This window comes from Ammospiza nelsoni, chromosome 16 (genome assembly GCF_027579445.1).
Source record: "Ammospiza nelsoni isolate bAmmNel1 chromosome 16, bAmmNel1.pri, whole genome shotgun sequence".
NCBI classification, from domain to species: Eukaryota; Metazoa; Chordata; class Aves; order Passeriformes; family Passerellidae; genus Ammospiza; species Ammospiza nelsoni.
In genome coordinates, this window is record NC_080648.1 from 5,704,603 (window position 1) to 5,727,608 (window position 23,006).

The 23,006-nt window shown below is 42.1% G+C and overlaps 1 protein-coding gene across 1 annotated transcript in view; it reads right to left on the reverse strand.

Moving 5' to 3' along the window:
- TENM2 (teneurin transmembrane protein 2) overlaps window positions 1-23,006 on the reverse strand; it is a 505,046-nt gene that overhangs the window by 125,483 nt on the left and 356,557 nt on the right. Inside the window, exon 7 of the mRNA XM_059483440.1 lies at window positions 1,417-1,530. Coding sequence (XP_059339423.1) covers window positions 1,417-1,530 — 114 coding nt within the window. The remainder of the gene's footprint in view (window positions 1-1,416; window positions 1,531-23,006) is intronic.

Sequence of the window (23,006 nt, forward strand, 5' to 3'; positions counted from 1 at the left end):
GTAACTTCTCTGTGTTTTTAACACAGGTTTTCTCAGTTTAATAAAGTGTTTCTGGTTCTAGGTTTTACTTATTTCCCCTGCCACATCTTTGTCATCCTCCTCTGGAACACAGTTTTTCTTTAAGAGAAAAAGAAACCATTTGTTGTCTAATTTCTCACATTAATATCACAAGACAGACCATTTACCATGGGTCAAATTCTGCTGTCCTTGGTGTTTGCTATTAGAATTCACTGAGAAAGAAGAACCAGGGATGTGGTCCTGGCTGCAAGCCAGTTCTTGAATTCTCTCAAGCACTACAATGCTTGCTTTTCACAGAATCCCAGAATGGATCAGGCTGGAAAGGATCACAGTGGGTCAATGTGGTCCAACCCCCCTGCTCCAGCAGGGTCATCCCAGAGCACAGGGCACAGGATTGTGTCCTGAATGTTCTGGAATATCCCCAGTGAGGGAGATCAGGCCAATATGATCCAGTGCTTGGTCATTGCACAGGAGTTCTGCCTCCTGTTCAGGTGGAGCTTCCTGAGCACCAGTTCCTGCCTGCTGCCTCCTGTTCTGCTGGCTGGGACCACTGTGAGGAGCTTGGTCCATGCTCTGAGCCCTCCCTGCAGATATTTACACAATTAATGAGGTTCCTCTCAGTCACCTCTGCAAGCTGAGCAGCCCCAGCTCCCTCAGCCTCCTCTTTCTTTGGGATCTCTAAGCTATGCCTGGAAAAAGAGCATGCAGCCAGTAAACACAGCACATTTCTGAGAGCACTTCCCCAGCATCCTCCTACCACAACTTCACTGGTGATAAACCAGAACCTGCAGGATTTGGTGTGACCATGGGGCGTGCTGAGAGCCATGGGAGGGAGACGATGGGTGGCATTTTGGGGTGGTTTGGCAGCGTTTTGGGGCAATCTGTGGGGGTTTGGTGGTGTTTTGGGGCTGTTTGGCAGCCTTTAGGGGTGACTTATTGGGGTATGATGGTGTTTTGGGGCAGTTGGGCAGCATTTTGGGGAGGATTGTGGGGGTTTGCTACTGTTTTGGTGGCGTTTTGGGGCTATTTGTGGGTTTGGTAACATTTTGGGGCTGGTTTTGCAGGTTTTTGGGGTGTTTTCTCGTGGCTTGGGGGCATTTTGGAGCAGTCTGGCAGCGTTTTGGGGTGGTTAGGTGGGGTTTTGGGGCAGTTTGTGACGGTTCATCGGGGGGTTTGGGGCACTGTGGTGGTTCAGGTTTTGGGGCAGTTCGGGTGGTGTTTTGGGGCGGTTCTTGCCAGTCCATCTGGGGTTTTGGCGCTGTTTGGGGCAGTTCAACTGTGGCTTGAGGCAGGTTGTGGCAGTTCAGCTGGCGTTTGGGTCAGTTCAGCTGGGGTTTGGGGCGGTTCGCGTCCGTTCGGCCGGGCCAGGCCGCGGTGGGGGGCGCGGCGCGGACCCACCTCTGCCGGCAGGGGGCGCGGGCGGGCCGTCGTCGCCGGGCGGGCGCAGGCCGTTGCTGAAGGTCGGCGGCTCGGCCGGCTGCAGCTGCCAGTTGAGGCCCAGCAGGTGCATGGCTGCGGACACAGGGACAGACAGCGGTCAGCGGGGACACAGGGAACACAGACAGGGACACAGGGGACACAGACACACAGACAGCGAACACAGGGACACAGACACACAGACAGCGATCAGCGCGGCCGCGGACACCCGAGCGCCCTGCGGGAACGCCCCAGAGCCACTCGGCTCGCAGGGATGGGGATGTGCTGACAGAACCGGCAACAGCAGCAAAAAACACCCCCTTCCCCCCCATAATAAATAAACAAAAGCGATCCCTGGTGATTCACACGCATCTGTGTGGCACTGAAATATAAAAAGCAAAATGCTCACAGCTCTGGGCAGAGCCAGCCACTTTCCTGACTCGCACAGTGCGGGGACACATCTCGGGAAACAAAGCACTACTTGCTGCAAGTACCAGCTCCGAGTTTAAATTATAGGTGGTAATTTATATGTTGATTATAAAATTGGCTTTAGCCCTGTGTAAAGTAGTGACTTGGTAATGCAATTATTCTGTGTTTAGTACAACTTATTTAAATCAATACATTAGGATAATAGAATCACACAGAATGGTTTGGGCTGAAAGGAACCTGCAAGATCATCCAGCTCCAATCCCCTGCCATGGGCAGGGACACCTTCCACTGTCCCAGGCTGCTCCAAGCCTTGTCCAACCTCACCCTGAACACTTCCAGAGCTGGGGCATCTCCAGTTCATCTGGGCAACCTGTGCCAGGGCCTCACCACTCTCACAGAGATGAATTTCTTCCCAGCACCCAACCTGCCCCTACTCTCATTCACTCTGGAGCCGTTATAGAGCCTCTATCTTCATTTTGTAGATTGAGCTTCCCTGACCAAGCCAGGGCTGCTCCAATCCTTTCACCTCCCAGATTTTTGACACCACTGCCCCAAATCCTGTAACAACCCTGGGCAGTGAAGGTTTGCCTGCTCATAGCCATGGCTCTCCAGCCATCCCCGTGCCAGGCACTGGTCCATGTGTACATGTCAGAGGCTGTGCAGCTGCACCTGCAACTCGAGCTGAGCAGTGGGAGCGAGGCCAAGCACGCCCTGCACAAGTGCCTGAGTTATAGGCACTGTGGCAGGGCTAATTGAATAAGTCCTGTGCATAATGCATGAGACTTGACAGGTCTGAATCATTCAGCCAGTGGATTTATGTGCATCTTCACCTTGTATAAACACAGCTACCTGCATACTCTCATCACATTATCCCCATGGCACTCTCAGTACAGTAGAGCAGCGGTGGGGGATAAAGCCCACCAAAGCTGCTGCTTTCCTTTTCTTTGCATCTTTCTGCTTACACAGGATGTATGTAACCTATATACCACAGGGAACAGCATTTCCAGTTATGTCAAAAGGTGTTTGAGAGGATTCACTGCCAATTTGCAGGCAGGAAAAAAAAAAATTGTGGGCACCCTTAGAATCGTTCTATTCTGCAGTGTCAGAGCCACACAAGATTATCAGATATTTTGCATCCAATTCAAAGTGATTATAGTGGTTACAAACAGCCCAGCAGTGGCCACACACTCTGTTCAAAGACTAAATCTTAGGGATAGGAGAGACAAAACACTCCTCACAGAAACTGCCATTTACAGTGCTGGAGCCACCACTCAGATAACCTCAGAATCCATTTAGATGTGAGTGATTCACATGTGCGTTCCTAAGCCCCAAGAAAACAAAAAGCATCCCCCACCACCCCCAGAATCCATCCATCCATCCCAACCCCTGGAAATCTCTCAGCATGCAATCTATGCAGAGTTTAACCTCTGTATTTTTGACAAAAGCAGCAGGGGAGCAAGATATCTTTCCTAACACCATCTTCCCCTGGACATCCTATGGCTAATGTCTGAGCAGATATCTAAGAATAGTAAGTAAAATCAGGAGACCTTTTCTGTGAAGAGGGCAGCTGCCAGATTTCATATTCATGCTGAATTTGCAAATTTTGTTTCTATTATGTCAAATAGCTCAGAAAAACAAACAAAAAATACCTTAAAACCTCTGGTATGTTAAATACCAGACATGAACCTGAAAAGGATGTTTTGCAAAGAAATTATTCAAAATTTATTTGTTTAAGAATGTTTAAGAAACCTTGGAAAATAGACAATAAATTTCTATGGGATCAAATTAATTGTTCAATTACAACTTGTCTTGCCAAAACAAACATTTTAAAAGGTTATTTTACTCTAATCTCAAGCAATGAATTTTTTTTTTTCCTTAAGTATGGCAAAGGAAACTGAAAAATCATTCACAAGGCTCAAACCCCACCAAAGTGCACCTTATCCCCAGTGAGCAGAGGCAGCTGTGCTGGGGCTGGGACAGCAGAGAGCAGCTCAGGGTGTTTGTGCTCTCAGCAATTCCCACTCCCTGCACAGGCACCAGATTCAGCTGGACCAGCCCCGAAAGCCAAGAGTACATAAAGATTAAGTGAATTTCAAAGCCCCACAATGCAAACAAGTCACAAAGGAGAATCAGACTTTTGTGTTTTATACTCTCAGTGTGTCTATTCAAAGTTGCCTTTTTTTTTTTTTATTTTACTGTGAGCATAACCATAAATGTAGGTCAGTTGCAGAGATGAAAGCCTGCTGCTTCAAGTGTGAACCAGTCTTTACAACAGAGAGATAAAAAAAATCCCAACTAATAGTCTGTCCAAGAAAATTATAGTTGCTACCTTATAATTACCAGGTAAATTCAGACAGGGAATTATAAAAGATCTTATTAACATGGTATTAAAAACTACCTGTGATCCATCTGCTTCCAAGCACACCATGGTTTCATTAATAACTGTGTTTTAATCAGGGATGCACGTGAGGTAGGAGCAATTAGAGCTCCTTCCTAACGGGGCAGGGATTTGCAGGTCTGCTCCATCCCTGGCGGAGGCTGAGGATCTCCTGCACAGCTCCCACACCCGTGAGGTGATCTGCAAACTTCCACTAAGACAGCTGCAGTCACAAACACCAGGAGTGTTCCCTTTCCACCAGGAATGAGTGGAGAAAAGTGTGTCACAGGGGCCTGAGGGGAAAGCTCTGTGTCTGCACTGCACTGAGCAGGGAGCAGAGCTGAGCAGGGGGAACAAGGGGAAACCTTCTCTCTGCTGCTTCACAACGCTGTGAGATGGCAAATTTATATGATTAACCTTTCCTTCTGTTAATCAAACAAAATGCCTCCAGCAAAGGAATAAGTAGAAGCCCGTTTAATTAGAAATGTGGGGATCCACACAGAAGTTGAGTGCATGTGTCTCAGAGGAGAAATTTGGGCTAGTCAATTTGTGCCTGTTTGCTGGTTTTGCTGCTGTTCTTTTCTAGTTTGAAATGGACTTTGCTTTTTTTCCCAATAACAATTTGTGTATCCACAAATTATATTTTTACAGAGTACTTACAGGTATTATTTTTCTGTGTTTGCTTTCCTCCACCTCAACATTTAAGCATATTTTCAAAGTTCTTCCATATTCAACTTGATTTTCAAACACTAAGCTTGTCAGAATTTATAGAGTTCATTTACACTAATATCTAGTAATTCAGAATAGTGTATTCATATTCTTTAAGACATGATAATTCAGGAACAATAATTTTGAAGAAAAACCTTTGAGGTTTAAGTAAAAAATAATAATCAACCTCTCACTCCCACTCTAGCACCATACAGATACAGAGAGCAAAAGCACCTGGGAGCTAAACCTGCATGCCCAGCAAGAACAAAAGCAGAGACCTGGCTCATCACTCCAGGTGGCAGAGCTGCCAAGGATCAGTCTAAGACTTACATAAGATAGAGGCTGTAGAGTGAATCACATATTATTTTAAGAAGTCCCAAAAGGTACACAAATCCAAAGGAAATTGATAGAACTTACATGCAAATTATATTGAGATTCTCTAAACTCAGTGGTGTCCTCACATTCCTCTTTCATTGGTCTTCTCTCATTTTGGCCATGAACCCACTGCCCACTGCAGTCAGAGTTTTGTCTGAAGGACAGTGGTTCCCAAGCTCAGGAAGCTCTCTGTCTTGTCTTTGTGCTCTTGTCACTCTTGACCTTGTACTTCTAAAAGGAGAGACCTCTGGTGTTTTTGGGAGCTGGAGATCTCCCTGTAGTGCAGCTCAGTGTCTGCCAATAGGCAGAGCACAATGAGGATTTTTTCACTTATCCCTTTCCTCGATTTCTTCAAGGGAGAAATATGCAGCCTAATGATCCATCATCTCTCCCAGTCCTACTGCATCCTCCCAGTACGGGTCTGTAAAATACACACTGCTTCCTTGTTGGAAAGTTCAGTATTCCCTAAGCAACTCAAAAAGATGGGAAGATTATACAATTGAAGAGAATTAAGGATGTTTCCATAATTTAATTTCCAACTATCATGCTTATTAACCACTGAATTATCATCATCCACCATGAAGCCATCAAATATGGCTTTGTCAGGATATATTCAGTGTCTGTCTGGAGCAGAACAACCTCTTTTCATATGAACAAGAGATCACTCTATTAAATCACGAACAACATGAACAAACGTACCCTAAAAGCACATTTTCTGTTCCAAGGCCATTGTGTTATAGGAGCAGAAATGTTCAGAGTTTGCTTTCCATCCACTCATGAGGTGAATGATGCAACTCTTGTTATTTATTATGCAGTTTTCAGCAACATCAAATTAATTTCCAAGCCAGGTCTAATGAATCACAGACATGACGAAACAAAAGGTACCTAATAAATCTCAGCATAATGGTAATTTCATAGCATCTATATTCACAGACCTATTTTCACATCTATTTTTTATTTCATATCGTCTGAACATTGTTTTAGGGCACTACAATGTTTGTATGAAGCAAAGGATATCTAGTATTTTGCACTTCTAGGTGCATATAGATGGGTACCCAAAGAACCTGAAAAGAATAAATGTATTCCCCTCCAAAAATTGAAAAATAATTAAACATTATTGCATACTTACTCATATTAAATCTTACTAAGATGAGACTCATGGTCCTTTATTAGTTACTACTTCTTGATCCTGCAGCAGAACTTGAGGAATACCAGAAATTGATCTCACTGATCTCAATTATTATTCAAAAAATAACAGTTACTCAAAGGATTAGAAACATAGTAATTTAAAGTTTTATTATTCCTCTGGAGAAAGAGGTTCAAGTTCAGCCCAAGTCACAAGTGAAACGAGTGCATTAGGCCTATTCCCCGGTGATTACTTGCCCCCATTACAGAATGAATGCACAATCCATCACAGCTGACAAGCTCTCCTCAAGAGATGCCCGAGACAGGAATAGCAGGGGGCTGAAAGTCAGCAAAGAGCAATGGGGGAACTGCATGGGGAAAACTTGTGCAGTGCTGCAAACCCTCCACTCCATTCTGACCAGAGCTTTCAGGGCTCTGCTGAGGAGTGCTAAGAAGCCTTTCCCAGCTCTTCATATCTGAAGAGGTTGAAACACAGTTCCCAAACACACAAATGATCAGATTTTGCTGAACTAAATCGCAGCTGAGATCCATACTTTGCTAATGTACCTTACAATGAACAGGCACTGAACAGAGGACAAGGGAGGCTCTGCCGCATGGGCTGCACTGAATGTGCTCCTTTTGGGGACAGTCTGTAACAGTCCTCTCCCATAAAAACTGGACATGGCAACACATATGCCAGACAAGGATTTCAATAAATCACAGATGATTTAAAGAGACTGGCACCACCTTCTGCTCAAGAGTTTTGTTGGCCAGCCTGCAGCCACATTTGCAGCAGGAGCAGTACAAGCCCTGTCAGGATGAAGCTGTGATGGGATAGGGGTCCTTGACAAGAATAAGGAAGGTGTGTCAAAGAGAGCTCACATTTATATTTATGCCCTTTCATATTCTGCTATTGGCAGAAAGGGACAGTGTCTCCAGGAGCTCTAGTCTGCAATCCACCTGTTAAACATATATTAAAGTGCTTGAAATGTCATTATCAAAGAACATGAGTCTTGCTGCTTAAAAAGAGCAGTCTTAAAATAAACAACGTGAGCAAGTAGCACCTCTCCTTGCTAGAGGAACAATGACGTCTCTCCTAAAATTCAGAAGTGTCAGAACTTTCTATTCTTCCTTGAATACCTCATGTGACTGTGACAAGGATGCCAGAGTTCTCCTGAGATATCCAAGAGATGTCACAGAAATTGATCACGTTCCCACGCCTTTCTCTAAAACAAAACAAAAGCCACATGGCTTGCTGGGTGGACATCTGCCACTTTTGTTATATTATCTACAGGAATGTCTAAAGTACGAGTTTAAAAAGTCCAAACCTAGCATAGCTATGATAGAATTCCAAATGGAAAACAGGCCAAGCAGGGAAGGGGGCACAGTCTGCTGCTGATAATGCATTATTCAAGAAGAGACCTGACTGAGAACTGCACAAGGACATAAAATAACTGAGCAACTGGGCCAGAAATTGGCAGATGAAGTTCAAACGCGTAAAATAAAAGTATGCTGGAGAGGAGTAATTTTAACTCCACGTGTAAAATAATGAATTCTGAGCTGACTAATATAAAATATCAAGGAAAATTTTGGGCTAGATCATAATGTCAAGTAAGCCAAACGTCTAATCATTATGGGAAGTATAAACAAAGCAAGGAGTATTGTTATGCTATTGTTTCTCCTCTCCGAAAAGACTCAGAATGAGCAGAAGTTGGAGAATGAGTAGGGCAAAGTACATACACGATTTGTCCTTCTAACAAGCTAACCATTTTTGGGTGCTGGACACAAATGGATAACTTGACTTATATCTAACCCAACACAGCTGATTCTACACATACACAGCACTCTGGAGTGTATCCAGCTGTCCCAGTGTTTCTGGATGTGTTTGATACAAGCTGATGCAGCATGACCCTACCCATCCACCAGGCCTGACAATATAGGGAGTGTTTAGTATGACTCAGGCAAACCCTGGGATTTATATGCCATAAAGCATTTCCTAGAAGCAGCATGATTTTGGGCAGAGAATGCAGTACATAAATGGCAATTGCTGATGTGCCACAACTTTTGCGCAGGTGTCACAACCCAGTGTAGCTGTGCATCAGTACAATGGGAAATAATCTAATTAATAGCACAGCAGAGTCAGTTATAATTATGAGAGATGCATTTTCAAAATATTTCGTTGGAGATCCCAGGGCCACAGCAGATAAGAATTTAACTTTTACAGGGTTGACAGCAGAGATCAAAGATCAGCTAAAAAAATGCATCACTCTCTGGACTACAAGTACTTAGGGTATTTATGAATCTGTGTTTTAATATTAATGACTCAGAATCCTACAGAGCTCATATAAAACATTTGGATGTATTCCTGATTATATTGCCTCTTCTACTTGTGACCACTCAATTGTTTGTAGGCAAGGTTAAAGTAGCATTTCAAAAATAGATGATTTGATGTAAATTTAATACTTATTTTGTGGAATATATGCAAAAAGTCCTGCTTATTGACTGTGACCATTGAAACTTAACAACAAATAGATGGCTTATTTTCAAGGTCATTCATTCTCAGCAATTCATCTTAATCATCAGTATGCTATTTGCTGTGCACTACGTTTTTGTAATAAATCTAAATTAAAAGTTAATTTGGGAACTCCATATAAAGCATTATCAAAAGCCACAACTTCAATTACAGAATTTACAGATACCACTATTTTCATTAAAACAATACGCTTGCCTGTATTGCACCTAGAGAGCACAATAAAGAACCATTTTGCTGTGTTATTTATCCTGCCCATAACATTGAACAAGACCTCTCACTTCTCAGAGTCACTTTTTGCAGTTTACAATGCTAAAAATGGAAAATTCCATTAACTATAATGGCACTGTTGTGTATTTTTATATCTTGTTGCATGTTTTTTTTCCCACTTCTCTATCAATTGAATTAAGCTCATATTGCTACCCATGTACAAGCTTCTATATGTTACCCAGCCACAGGTTTGTGCTCTTGTTAATTGTGCCTGACATCTGCAATAGTTTTATACTTAAAAAAAACCAACAACAACAGCAGCAACATTTTGTAACTTTTGAAACAGAAAGTGTATTTTCTGGCTTCGGGAGGAAAGCTGTGAGGATTGTTCATAAAAAACCAGTGTAAGGGATCTCAGGCTGCCATTCCCTCTGGCCTCCTCACTGCTGCAGGGAGAACCCAGCTCTGGGCTTCTCTCACCCAGAGCATTCCTATAAACACCACAGACATGGGAATTGGGAATTCCAGCACCCAAATTTCTGGGACATGAGCCAAGGGAAGGGAGGCAGACCCTCAGCTTTGGACAGTCCTTGCTGCGGAAGAGGGATGAGCTCAGTGTCAGCTGTGCTCCCTCTGCTCACCAGGGAAATGCAGACACCATTGGAAAATATAAGGGAAAGCAGAGCTGATATGACACTATCTTAAACATAACAAAGAAACCCTTGGGCATAATTTCACCCTCAGCATGTGAACTCTTTTAGACAATAAACTGTTTAGAACAAGATGTTTGCTTTAAAGCACCCAGCCCAAGAAACATTTTATAGAAATACCAGAAAGGATCTATGAGTGAGTGTATTGTTGTCAGCAGCAGGAAAACTTCTGCTAGGAATTAATTGCTTTCTTTTGAATAAATGTTATTTAAGATTTAAAAGGAGATGGAAGAAGGGCTATAAGATGCTTCACTGTCACTGCGTTCACACAGAAGAAATAGGGGGACCCAAAAAAAGTTTGTTTGGTTTTTTTTTTTTCAAATTGATCACCCCCCTCCAAGCTGCCTGATTTATTTCCCTGTGCACGTCAATAAACTGAATGGAATGGATTTTCAAAGCACAGCATGAATGATATACCCACAAATCCCATTAGGAGTAATGTGATTTGTGTGCTTATCTGCCATGCAACGCTTTGAAAGTTCATTCCTCTATTTCCATCTTCAGTTTTTCTACTTCCGAAAATAGTTGAAAAGCTCACACACGCTTGCAGCTCCTTTGGGGGCAGGGAGAAGTGGAAGATGTGCCCAAATCCCAGGATAAAGCTGGGTAAGCAGAGTTCCAGCCCAGGAACACGAGCTGTACCTTGGTGGGTGTTTGTTCCCAGTCCCCACCGTGATGGGATTGGAAGGATCCCTGGCTCAGGCCTCCACTTTGCTTCTCTCACTCCTCTTTACTGAAATGTTTTGATTTTGTGCCACTTTGAGCAATCTTTTTGTCACGAGAAGGGTAACAGCATTGCGTGCTGCCTTCAGAGTCTGGAATCTCATGACAAAGACCTTAAAAGAGAAGCAGAATACAGTGCACTGCTCATTTATTCTCATGACAGGCTTTAGATTGTACAGAGTGCAGAGAACTGGCACACGATTAATCAGTTCCTGAGACTGTGTAACGTGAACTCACTTCTCATGGCAATTTCAGGAGTCAAGGCTGCAATCTTTTTGGTCTTGCATCTGAACTAGATGACTGTAACTAATAAGAAAAGTGTATATATTTTTATTTACCCAATACAGCCTCTTTCAGCCTGGAGGATCCCAGATCACATTATACAATATCCACTTTACCAGCCTTGCCAAAACACTGCCACTTTTGAAACAGGCTTAGAAGAGCAGAAAGAGATGCTCTTAACTCAATTTTGCTCTATTTTTGAGCAATTGTGAGCATTCAGTGTTAATACAAAGAAAATTGAATCAAATTTTAATTTCACACCTAAAAGACACCATTATCATGAACAAAGTACCCAGCTTGTCTTTATTCTGTTTCCAAGAGGAGGAAGAACCTAGATGAGGCTTGAAACTGGTGTTTCAAGGAATATAGGCACAAATACTCTTGAAAATCACTGAGGCCTGAACTTACAAGAATTAAAATAACTGCTTTACTTTTAATACTGATCATAAACCTAAGGGATATCACGTCAAACATTTATTCAACTACGTTCCTCTTCTGAAACTGCAACTGCCCTAATTTCTACAAACATGTTGAACAAGACTTTAATAATCTCACTGTTCCAAAGCATTCAGACCTTGACTCAACCTCTGTTAGCCACACTGCTAAGAAAACAGTTTTCAGCTTTATTACTCCTTCGCATACACTGAATGAAGTGAAACTGCATTACTCAGTGGCCAAATTTCTGTCCTCAGTACAAAAAAAGGGTAATTTCTAATCATAAAGTATATTCTTCCCTTAATAGAAGTGATACAGAATGGCCTAATGTGATCACCTGATAAAATCACAATTTAAAACACTGCATGAATGATAACGTTTAACGTTTTACTCTCTACACAAAGTAATTATTGGAGTTAAAAGTTCATTACAAAGAGGAAATAAATCCAAAGATGAAAAGCAAATATGATTTCTTCTCCCAAAGCCTCTAATTCATTTTCAACACTATAAGCTGTTTATATTTCTTTCACAATGTGCTTCAAAAGGTGTATATATAAACCTAGCCTCAGTCATATCTTGATACTGACATAAAGGTACAGATTATATTTAGCATCTAAGCAGACTGAGACTTTCTGTAAGCCTTGAAAGGCTGCCATTATTAATGTATTGTGATTTAGATGTCCTATGGTGCCAGAATAGAAACCTATGAAAATAAAGTGTACAAATTTGATAAGTATCTTACATAGTCAATCAGTTACAGCCTTGTAACTCATATTCTTTTGTGTGGGTTGTTTTTTTAGTGGCAATTTTGAAAGAAATAAACAATTATCAAATTGGACTATAGTTACATTTTTGAGAATTTTTTTCCATTGTCCTTACATGATTCCTGTTAATCATTTCCCATAATGGGTTTACTATAACTGTTTCCAGCATTTTACCTGTCTTCTTCTTAAGTTTGATCATGCTACCTTCCAAGGAAAAAGGAAAAAAAAGTTTTACAGCAAAATTTTATAGTTTTCAGAGACTAAAAGCTGGCCCTCCTGCATCTGTGCCTTCTCCTCTAGAACTGCAGAGCTGCTAAGGGAATGCAAGCTGCAAGTGAGGACAGGATTTCTGTGTGATCACACCAACATGGAAACACACGAGAAATCAGTGAAGGGTTTCATGGTGCCAGGATTTTAATTTCAGATCACTGCCTTATTTTGAAGTGCCAGAGCTGTGAGTTTTCAGACTGCAGCAATAGACATTTCACAAGGAATTCCTCTGTGTGTGTATGCTCATATATGATTATGAGTTGCATCACCAAAACATCTGTTACACAATTTCATCAGCCAATACAGGAACAGGAGCTGGTTTGTGCATCTGAAATCCCAAGAGACACCATGAGAGCACACCACAGTCTAAGTCCACTTCAAGCACTGTGCACCATTAATAATGGAAAACATTTTTATTTAATTTGGACACCTACATCCTGATTAATCTAAGGAACATCAAATATACAATTAAATATTAATACTTGTATTAATTTTCTTTATCTCTTATGTCTCAAATTGCCTTTTAGAAGATGGGGTTTTAAGGCTGGCTCAATTTGATCTTCTTAGTATATCAAAACTAACCACGGCAGAGATTGCAGAAATCACTGCTGCAGATGGAGCTGCTGTCCACAACAGAAAAGTGATGCCAGTTTAATGCTCAGAGCATCTGATACCTGATCAATTTAATGAAGCTTTCTGTATTGCATAGGAAATGCTGCAGGAGCCTCTGCACTGTCTGGGGTCAGCAGCACAGGATGCTCCTCATCAGCCCATTTAGGGCTGGTTAAAATCAAGGCCCATTGTAACCAAGGTCAAAACCATCACTGACTTCAGTGGGTACAGCTCCACTTCAGAACTGCTCTATTTGAGGTATTTGAGACTGCAACTATCATAACAGTGCCTGAAAAAAACAGTGTTTTCTACAGGCAACAGCAAAGCATCCCATCAAAAACTCAGTGGTTTGACCTGCAGGGTGAATTGGACATGAGCTGTAATGCATTAGCACATGCATCACTGTATACAACTAATTAAAGCATCATGGGATAAAATACAAGCTAGATTACACACCCTCAGAAACCTTTGCCTTCAATTACATGCACTTTGTAAGGCATAACTGAGTTATGTTAAATGATTAATACAATCATAATATATGGAACAGCTTTACTTAGTAATAGCAATAAAATAACCAGGAATTATCCTTTAAAGAGAAGATAACTCACACTACAAGGGGCAAAAAATAATATATATATATATATATATATATATATATGGTAGCTAGAATTACACACTGATGCTTCATTGCTAATACTCAAGTTCTCCTTCTTTATGTCTGTTACACCCAGTTGGCTGGCACTCAAACCAGGATTATATATCTTTATTTTTTTCTTTGATGAATGTAACAGTAAATACTATATTTTAAAGGAACCCCAAAACTTGAGCTACATTGAAAATCTATCTAGAATTTCAGCTTCACTTTTCACTATGAAATTTATTTACCTTTTTTTTTATCTTTTAAAGAATTTGCTTCAGCTTGAAAGCAAGTATCAAAGCAGCTCCTCAGCATCTTAAAAGAAAAATGACTAGGAGCTCCTCAGTGTCATTGTACCTGACAAGTTTCTGCAACGTATTTACCTTCTTCTTTCACAGCACTACGAACATTAGGAGCACAAGAAGTACCACAGCTGAGATTTTTTTTTTCCTCATCCATCCTGATTTGAAAAAGATGCATTTTTTATTATGATCTAATAGAGAAAATCTGCTTCTGCCTACTGGAAGTGGTTGTCCATGCTAATTAGTGAAGAATAAAATACACACAACCTCTATTTTGCTAGGATATAAACAAAAATGAAAATGGAGATACTTTCATATATTTCATATTCATAAATCTTTAAAAATCTCACATTATAGGACAGGTTTAAGAAAACACAAACAACTCAAAACCACCCCTGAGGTAACAGCTACACCAATTTTCCCATTTAAATATAATTTAAAAAATGTGATGACTGCATTCTTTCAAAAATAACAATGGCATTATGTGGCTGGCATGTAAATGTAACTCAGGATTGCTATCAGTTAATAAAATTGTTTCAGAAATCTGTTCACATCCCATGGCTTTGCAGAGTTTACATGAACTGCACCTCTCACTTTGCTCTCAAGAACTATTTTAACATTTGCATTCAGGTCCTCACAGGGAAGTTTTGAGCCGAGATGCAGAATTACCAAATTTCCATGCCTATCCTATGTGGTGGAATTTTACACAAAGGCAACTCTTTTCTCCCCCCAGCCTCTGGGACACTGCTCTGCTCACAGAGGGCTGCAGACAGCCCGGGGAGGAGCAGGAAAAGCTGCTGTCCCTCTGTGCTGGCCAGGGATGGAGCTGGAAGGATCAGACACTGCTCCAACAATGGCACCGACTGCTCAGTGCCAGGGAGCTCTGAGCACTCCGTGCTGCTGCATGGTTCAGAGCCAGACCTCTGAAGTTCTTTTGAACCTTTGCTGAGCCAATTTCACATTTGAAATACTGTCAGAAGTTATCTTCTCCATTTTAGCAAGCTAGACACAACACACTCCCCGGCTCCTGGCAGGGAACAATGGAGGGACGGAGCGTGCAGTGGCTGAGCACTCTCATTGAAAAAACCAGGGGATGCTGCAGTAATTGTCCTGAGAGGCTAGAAAGGAAACAAGCCTCTGTGCTGACAGCTTAGCTCAGCGTGAACTCTCATTTTTCACATGGAGCTAATTAAAAACTGAAATTAGTTAAATATGGAAATGACACTTGCAAGCACTTTAGCTGAATCCTGGCGAAATCCCTCTAGAGTGCTGAAACACTACCTGCTGCTTCAAAACTCCCCAACTGAATTTCACAGTTAAAAGGCTGAGCAAAGGGAAAGTTATTACAGAGATTTCCAATTCAAAATGTGTCTGTAAAATCCTAAATTAAATTTCATGGTAGCCCTTTCAATAACGAGGGACATACTGTGCAGTCCAACGAGCTGGTGCTCCAATAATGTCCCTGTGTGTATTCTCTGATTGTCTCACCTTTGGGCCCTGTGCTGGTTGTGCCAGCACTGTGATGCTCACAAGGATACCAGCATTACAATGCTACAAAGATAAGCCCTGTACTGCTGCTGAAGGAGTCATTTGGAAAGCCTGGACGCACAGCACATAAAGGATTTACTTCCACTGTCTAACAGCAGAAATCGGAGAAAATCAGAACCCACTGACCAAAATGTTTTATGCCCATGATTTTAATTTATGTGATGAATACATATGCAGAGAAGAGTCTACATTGCAATAAATTACATGGCCTATATATCTCTATCTCCATACTTTACAGGCAGTGTAATAATAAAAAGCACTTCTGCATATTTAAATGGGCATAAAGAACCAAGGGACTGGATATGCATAAAAGGTATGATGACTGACATTAGCTTTTTGACTAAAGCACCATGTGAATTCCATTTTAGTGCATGTGACTTGCCTGCTGTGCATAAAAGCAAGGGTATCTGCCCAAGGGCAAATATGATTTCTGAATGCAATTTAATGAAACCCGCCCACAGAACAGCTCATTCTGGAGCCAGACCAAGGCATTCAGGATAGCCAGTCACTTTCAAAACAACTGGAGTTTTTTGGGTTTATTCTTTTTCCTACATTCCATCCCTTTACCCTTGAGGCAGTCCCCTCCCCCTGGCCTGCTGCCACTATTGCACCAACAAATTTCTGTCCAGGAAAGGCAGCAAAAGATGCCACGTAGCATGAAATCCACTGTAACTCACTCCCAAGTCTTCTGGCAGGGGGTATTGCTGTACCCAGCCTGCCAAAACCTCTTCCCTGGCAGCTATCTGTATAATCTGTACATCACACCCAGGCTTTGCTAGTCCAGGGCCTTGAAACATCTCAGCTAACCCAGCTGGAGGGGATATGCTGCAGCTGCACCATCAGACCCTCTTATTTTATTGAATTTTGAATATGCAGTTTCAAAGCAATTCAAATGAATTTGCCCAAGGCCTCAGATCAGTAAAACTACTGATACCACCTGCAGCAGGCTTCCTACATTTGAAGCATTTAAAAACAGGTGACAGGATAGGAGCTTTCAGTGTAAGGGCTGACTCTCATGAAAAGCCTGCTAAACAAACTTGGTTATGCCCCATTTTGGCAAGGAAGGAACTGTATGGCTTTCAGCCCAAGCCTTACAATAGCACTAGGAGTAATGGGAAGATCCAGTTAAAATTATTTTTAAAATCATGTATATATATATATTTAGGTTAAAATGAAGCATTTACTTGACCACTGAGTTTCATTTATTTTCAAGCATCTATATGAGTGGAGATAAAAAGCAGACTTTGATGAACATGGACTCATTAATAAGAGGGTGCATTAGGAAACCCAGAAACAGACATCTAGCAGGTTGAAGCCACTTAATGCCATCCAATTCTTCTTCCAGCAAGCAGAGGCAAAAGAGCAAATTCCCCATCCATCAGTTTTCCACAGCCATGGGCCTTCTAAGTATGTCTGATGGACAGGTACAAGGTGAAAAACTACTGGGACAAATACCTGGCTGGGTATGGAACCAGGAGCCAGAGCCTCAGGCAGAGGAACCAGAGCCTGACAGCCAAAGCCTTCTTGTTCACAGTGGGCTGCAGAAAGCAGCAAGAACTCTGAAAGAAAGAAGCAAGAACTCTGTGGAGGTGGTTGTGGTCCTTCTGTCCTTTCCTTCTCCTGTGTCTGCAGAGACAGCCCTGGCAGGAGCAGTGGCAGAGCAGATAACCAGAGCCTCCTTCTCCTGCCCGTGGGTTTTAACAGCACCCATGTTGTTTGTACAAGGAACTACCCTACCTGGGATCAGTGTTCTTAAAGAGATAAATTATTTTTGTAATCTCCTCCTCCTTCTGTTGTCCTACCTGAGTACATTCACAGGAACATACAGCTTGGTGAGGGAGCTGGAGACAGGAAAGGGGAATCTGGGGAAGGGCACTGTCAGATACAGCCAGGCAGCTTACTCTGAATAGCAATCACAAGGCAATGATTTGTGCCTTTATAAAGATCCCTAAAGGATAAACTGTAAAGAACTGTCTGGAAAGAACAACATATATTCCAATCAACTTGTGATTGTACTTGAGATGTGCAGGGAACAGTCCCTGTCCCAAGGCAGCATGTGATCCACATCTGGGTGAGCACCCCTGGGATGGGACCCAAGGAACACGAGGGGACATCAACACAAGCTGCTTTTGTCACTAATGCTTCTGGGAAAACATTGACTCAAGAAGCAAATGGATAGTGGCTTAAAGGTGAGAAATTAAGACTGAGGATTTTCACTTTCAGGCCCTTAAAGGTACCTAATAATTCTCTCATTCTTTCCCCTGCTCTTGCATTCAGAAATTTCCAATAAAGTTTAAAAACTTGAATCAAGGAGAAAATCTAAGCCTGCAGCCTCCCTTCAGGGAGAAAGAAGACAGGAGGGAGCAAAGGGGACTGACAGGCAGAAATACATAATTTATTCTTTCCAAGGCAGCACAGTGGGGTGAGCCAGGGAATTCTGTGCCCAAGCACACGTGCTCCATCTCTGCCCTTGCAGGGACTATTTCAGTGCTTGGAAGATGCGGCATCCACAAACCCAGCAATGTCATCCCCCTGACATAAACCAGTTTCCACATGCACAAAGCAGTGGAGTGAAGATTATTCCCAGAGCTGTGGCCAATGAAGGGCTGCTGGTTCCAGAATACCCCCAAACCAAGCCAGGTACTCCCCCAGAGTTTAGAAGCTGGTTCTTCAAGCCACAGGCGAGAACAAGACTCCTAAGATCACTCAGCCTCTCTCTGAACTGCTTTCCTCTACTGAATTTCTCTGTAAAGAGAGTCTAAAATCATCCCATGAGAGGCAGATAGAGCTTCTTTCTCAAACACAGGGTCCTCACTAGGAGTAAAACATAGGTTTTGCCCCATAAAGGGATTCTGAAATTCCATACAGTCCAAGTCATTGCATGAATTCTTTGAATTGCAAAACTTTAGTCAAGGTCATTTGCAAATGCAAACCTTGAGTTCAATTATGTTTTAGCAGCAGATGACACAATTACAATAAAAAAACATCCCCTGTTTTTATACCTCAACAGCTTTTCCCCTTGGTTATCAATTTTTAAATACAGGGCAAGGATAAAAAGTGTGCTTTTGAGAAAATTCTGAACACATAAATGTTTCAGGTCTATTCGACTGCACAGAACAAGAAAATGCTTCCTTTAATAGTGTGATTTGATGTAATTTGCCTTATGATTTTTCTTAAGGTACAGCAAATGCTGAACAGAAAATGGCACATATTTCATTTCGAGAAACAGAGCCAAATTCATCCCTGCATCTTTTTCATGCCCTATTGGTTTGAGTCAATTATTTTCAATGTAGCTATATCAGTGTGGAAGAGGAATAATGCAATCATGAATCAAGTCCATACTATTTTTCACAACAATTCCACTTGAGCATAGCCTCAGATATAACCTAGTGAACCACAGATCACAGTCATATTTTATAAAATTTATTCAACAAAATGTATTAAATAAACTTACCTTTCTGCCTGTATCTTAGCAACTTAGCAACCTTTGCAATATGAGAATGCTGGAAACAAACCTCTGAAGTCTACAAATGCAGACTTGACTTTTAAGAATAGGTGTGCCAGCAATGAGGGCCATAATTGCAAGAATAAATTTTGCTGAATGGTGCCATAACACACATTTTCCTGTATCTGCACCCAGTCCTTATGGAATTCCTTTATTAATGGCAGCATTTTCTAGGCTATTTGCTAGATCTGTCATGTAAATTCAATGGCAAGGATATTAAGGTTTCATTACAGGAGATACCAAAAGAAAAGTATCCCCACAGTGGCTGAAGTATTCCATGGTCACACATTCCATGGTTTCCAGTGATTTCACTGCCCTGAGCTGCAGGAAAGGACGTGCCCTGTGGCACTTCCAGCACCAGCTTCATGCTCTGGGAGCAGCCCTGCCCAGCAGAGCCCTGCACACACGACACCTTCAGCTTGTACCTGTCCATCAGGCATATTTACAGGGCCCATGGCTGTGGAAAACTGATGGATGGGGAATTTGCTCTTTTGCCTCTGCTTGCTAGAAGAACTGGATGGCATTAAGTGGCTTCAACCTGCTAGATGTCTGTTTCTGGGTTTCCTAATACACCCTCTTATTAATGAGTCCATGTTCATCAAAGTCTGCTTTTTATCTCCACTCATATAGATGCTTGAAAATAAATGAAACTCAGTGGTCAAATAAATGCTTCATCTTAACCTAAAAAATATATACATGATTAAAAAAAATAATTTTAAATGGAGCTTCCCATTATTCCCAGTGCTATTGTGAGACTTGGGCTGAAAGCCATACAGTTCCTTCCTTGCCAAAATGGGGCATAACCAAGTTTGTTTGGACTTGCTTTAGTGGGGATATGGCAGTGCTGGGCTAGGGTTGGACTCAAGTATTTTAGAGATCTTTTCACACCTTAATGATCCTGTGTGAGCCAAGAATGGTGCTGCACTGCAGGTGGGGAAAGGAAACTTAAATCCCCATAGGAAAATGCAAAGGGGCTGTAAGAAAACCATAGGGGCTGGTCTGCACCAACCCTGGCCATGTGTTAGATGGCAATCAATCCTTAATGCTGTATGGAAAACTGGTTTACACTAGAGCAGCCTGCAGTTTTGCCATGAGAAGGCAAGCAGCAGCTCAGCTCTGCCCAGGAAGGCACAGCCACTGCCAGCTGTGGGACACAAGGACAGCAGAGTCACAGGGATGTGTCCAGTTGATACAAGACTGAAGTAAGAAATCTGGGGTTGCCCCCTGCACCTGTAACTCAGGATTACTCCCTTGCTGCTCAGCCCCTGCCTGGCGGGGCACTGGCACAATGGGGGTTTCTCTGCACTGCCTGAAGCCCTGCCAAAGCTGCCTATTCCCCAAAAAATGGGAAACACGTGGGCCCTGCCGCTCCAGAAATGTGACCAAACCCCATCAAATAAACTTGGGAAGCAGTGCAAATGTTCAGCAAATGTAAATATCAGTGCAGCAGATGCAAAACACGATTTTAGCAATGGCTCCTGTTAAATGTCCTCATGTTGGGTTCATCAGAAACACTGACAAATGCTGCAGCCAAAAATCTGAACAGTTCTCAGTGGCCCCAGCAGCACGGCCCAGGTGCATTGGCACCCTGGAGACTGAGGTGCCAGAAAGTTATGCAACAAAGCATGAAAATCCTGTTTTTCTAGAAGAATCATATGAATTTGCCATTAGTAACAAGTTTTCTTGGCACAAGCACTGTGAAGGACAGTGGCAGAGATGCAGAGCCAGCGTGCTGGGGAGGGCAGGGATGGCTGAGTGTGCTCCTGCCCCAGACCCTGGGATTGCTCAGGCACAGAAACTGGCTCTGCTCCCTCACCCTCCTCTGCCAGCTCCCAGCTGCAAGCCACAGCATGCTGCTTACCTTAGCTTGCCTTAAATTCTCCTTGTGGATGGCTGCACTACACCTTTGCGAGGGCTGGTGATTTAGTGCTTGCCGGCTGGTATCAGAGGGAGAAGCATTTTTCCCTTCAGCGCTCGCTTTGTAAATCAATCATTAAATTATGTGCTACTTCATTCACATTTTTGGGGACTATATCTGCCATAAGACACCTGCTGTGGTGACAACTGACAGAATTTATGGAACCTGGGGAGAGGATGAGGAAAGAGAAGAAGGAGGAGGACTCTGACTATCTTTGCACATGCGACCTGCTGGCAGAAAGGCTCAGGCAGAGGCACACAAAACGCTGTAGATTGAAGCTATTGAATTTTTCAGCAGCACCATTCACTGCATAACTTTGCTGTGGCACCAGAACACGAGCACTTAAAGAGCAATCTTCAAAACACTAAAATAAGACATACCCAGCTGTGTTTCCATTCATATACATCAACAAGGAAACATGTAATTTTTACACTAATTCCACAGAGAAATCAAATAATAAAAAGCTATCAAGAAACTGAATAAAGTTCGACAAACACTAGCGATCAAGAAAAATAAATCTAGTTTTATTAATCTGCATCAGGGAAACAGAAGTGATTTAAAGCACCTTTGCAATGTGAAAATCACAATTGGAGGAAATCACAATTGTATTGTCAAGATCAAAATACTCACTTCTTCTCCAGAAAAAAAACTATTAAAATTTTTAAAAGCAATTTGGGAATGTTGAGAGAGTTTTCGACATCACACTCAACAGGTACTGCTAACACTCACATCTCATTATATTTTATCTTTCTTTCTCAAGTCCTATTTTTTTTTCCCAGTAGTAATGTACAAATTGCTTTCCTTGGAATCAGAATGAAGATCCCTGCAGATTCTTAAATGGAAAACACGTTATCATCACTAACAGTAGCACAAACACAAAGCACAGCCACTCCTACTCCTGACAGCACTAAAGGGAGGAGTGTGGAGTATCAGCATTGGAAGATAGATGAGTAAACCAAAGGTGGGAAAAAGAAGATTACTGTTCAAGCAGAGTAATTTTGAAAACTTTACTAGGGGGTTGAGGTCTGAAAAGAAAACCAGAGAACAGAAATAACACACCATTCTCTGTCCTTGTTCTGTGAACATCAAATTGTACCGAAAACAGAATAAAGCTTGTCTTCTTCCCTTCAGACCGGAGCATTAATGTAAAATATTTTATTATTTTTACACCTTCTGCCACATTAGATTGCACTTTAACTCTTTTTAATTTTTTAAGTTGACCATTCTGCTAATAAAAGACACTGGATTGATGGTCCCAGAACCTGGTACTTGCCATTTATTCTCAGAATAGGCATAGCACTGAATGGTTCCTCAAGTTGTCCAGCTTCACTCCTCCTCTGAAAAAATTACTGCTTTGTACTTATAAAGGATATAACTCAGCTAAAACAATATTAAAAAGTGACTTTGCACTGAGTGTGGGCCAAGGGTGTCACAACTGATATTCTGGCAGAAAGAATTCACTGAAAGCCAGGGGCTTTGCTCCTCTCAACAGAACCAGCTCAGAGCTGGGCAGTGCTGATTTCTACTTCCCCTCTGCTCAGTTTACAGAAGGAAAATGATGCAGCAACAGCTGCACTTCCACAAGAAGCAGAATTTCCCAGAAAACAGCCTGAAGAACTGTTTGCCCCACCAGAGAGTAACTTGGGGTCCCGAAATAAAACCGGATAGATAACATTGGGCTTGGAGAGCAAGTCCTGCATCCTGAGAGACCAGAGGAAGATTTAACTGATTTGGAACCCCCCAAGGCTACAGCCCTCTCCTTGCACAGCTACCTGGGAAAATCCAACGAGCTAGGAACAAGGCAGAGCAGGAGAGTGGGCAAAGAACTCTGACACACAGATCCCCAGACTTCTGCTGCCCCTCACCGTGGTGGTGTTCACAGGGTCCCAGGATGAGAGAAGAGACGAGGATCTGACTCCATGTTTATGAAGGCTGAATTATTATTTTATGATATAATATATATTAAAAGAAAATTATATACTAAAACTATACTAAAAGAATAGAAGAAAGGATTTAATCAGAAGGCTTGAAAGAAGTGTAATGGAATGATAAAATCTTGTGACTGACCAAGAGTCTGAGACAGCTGGACTGTGATTGGCCATTAATTAAAAA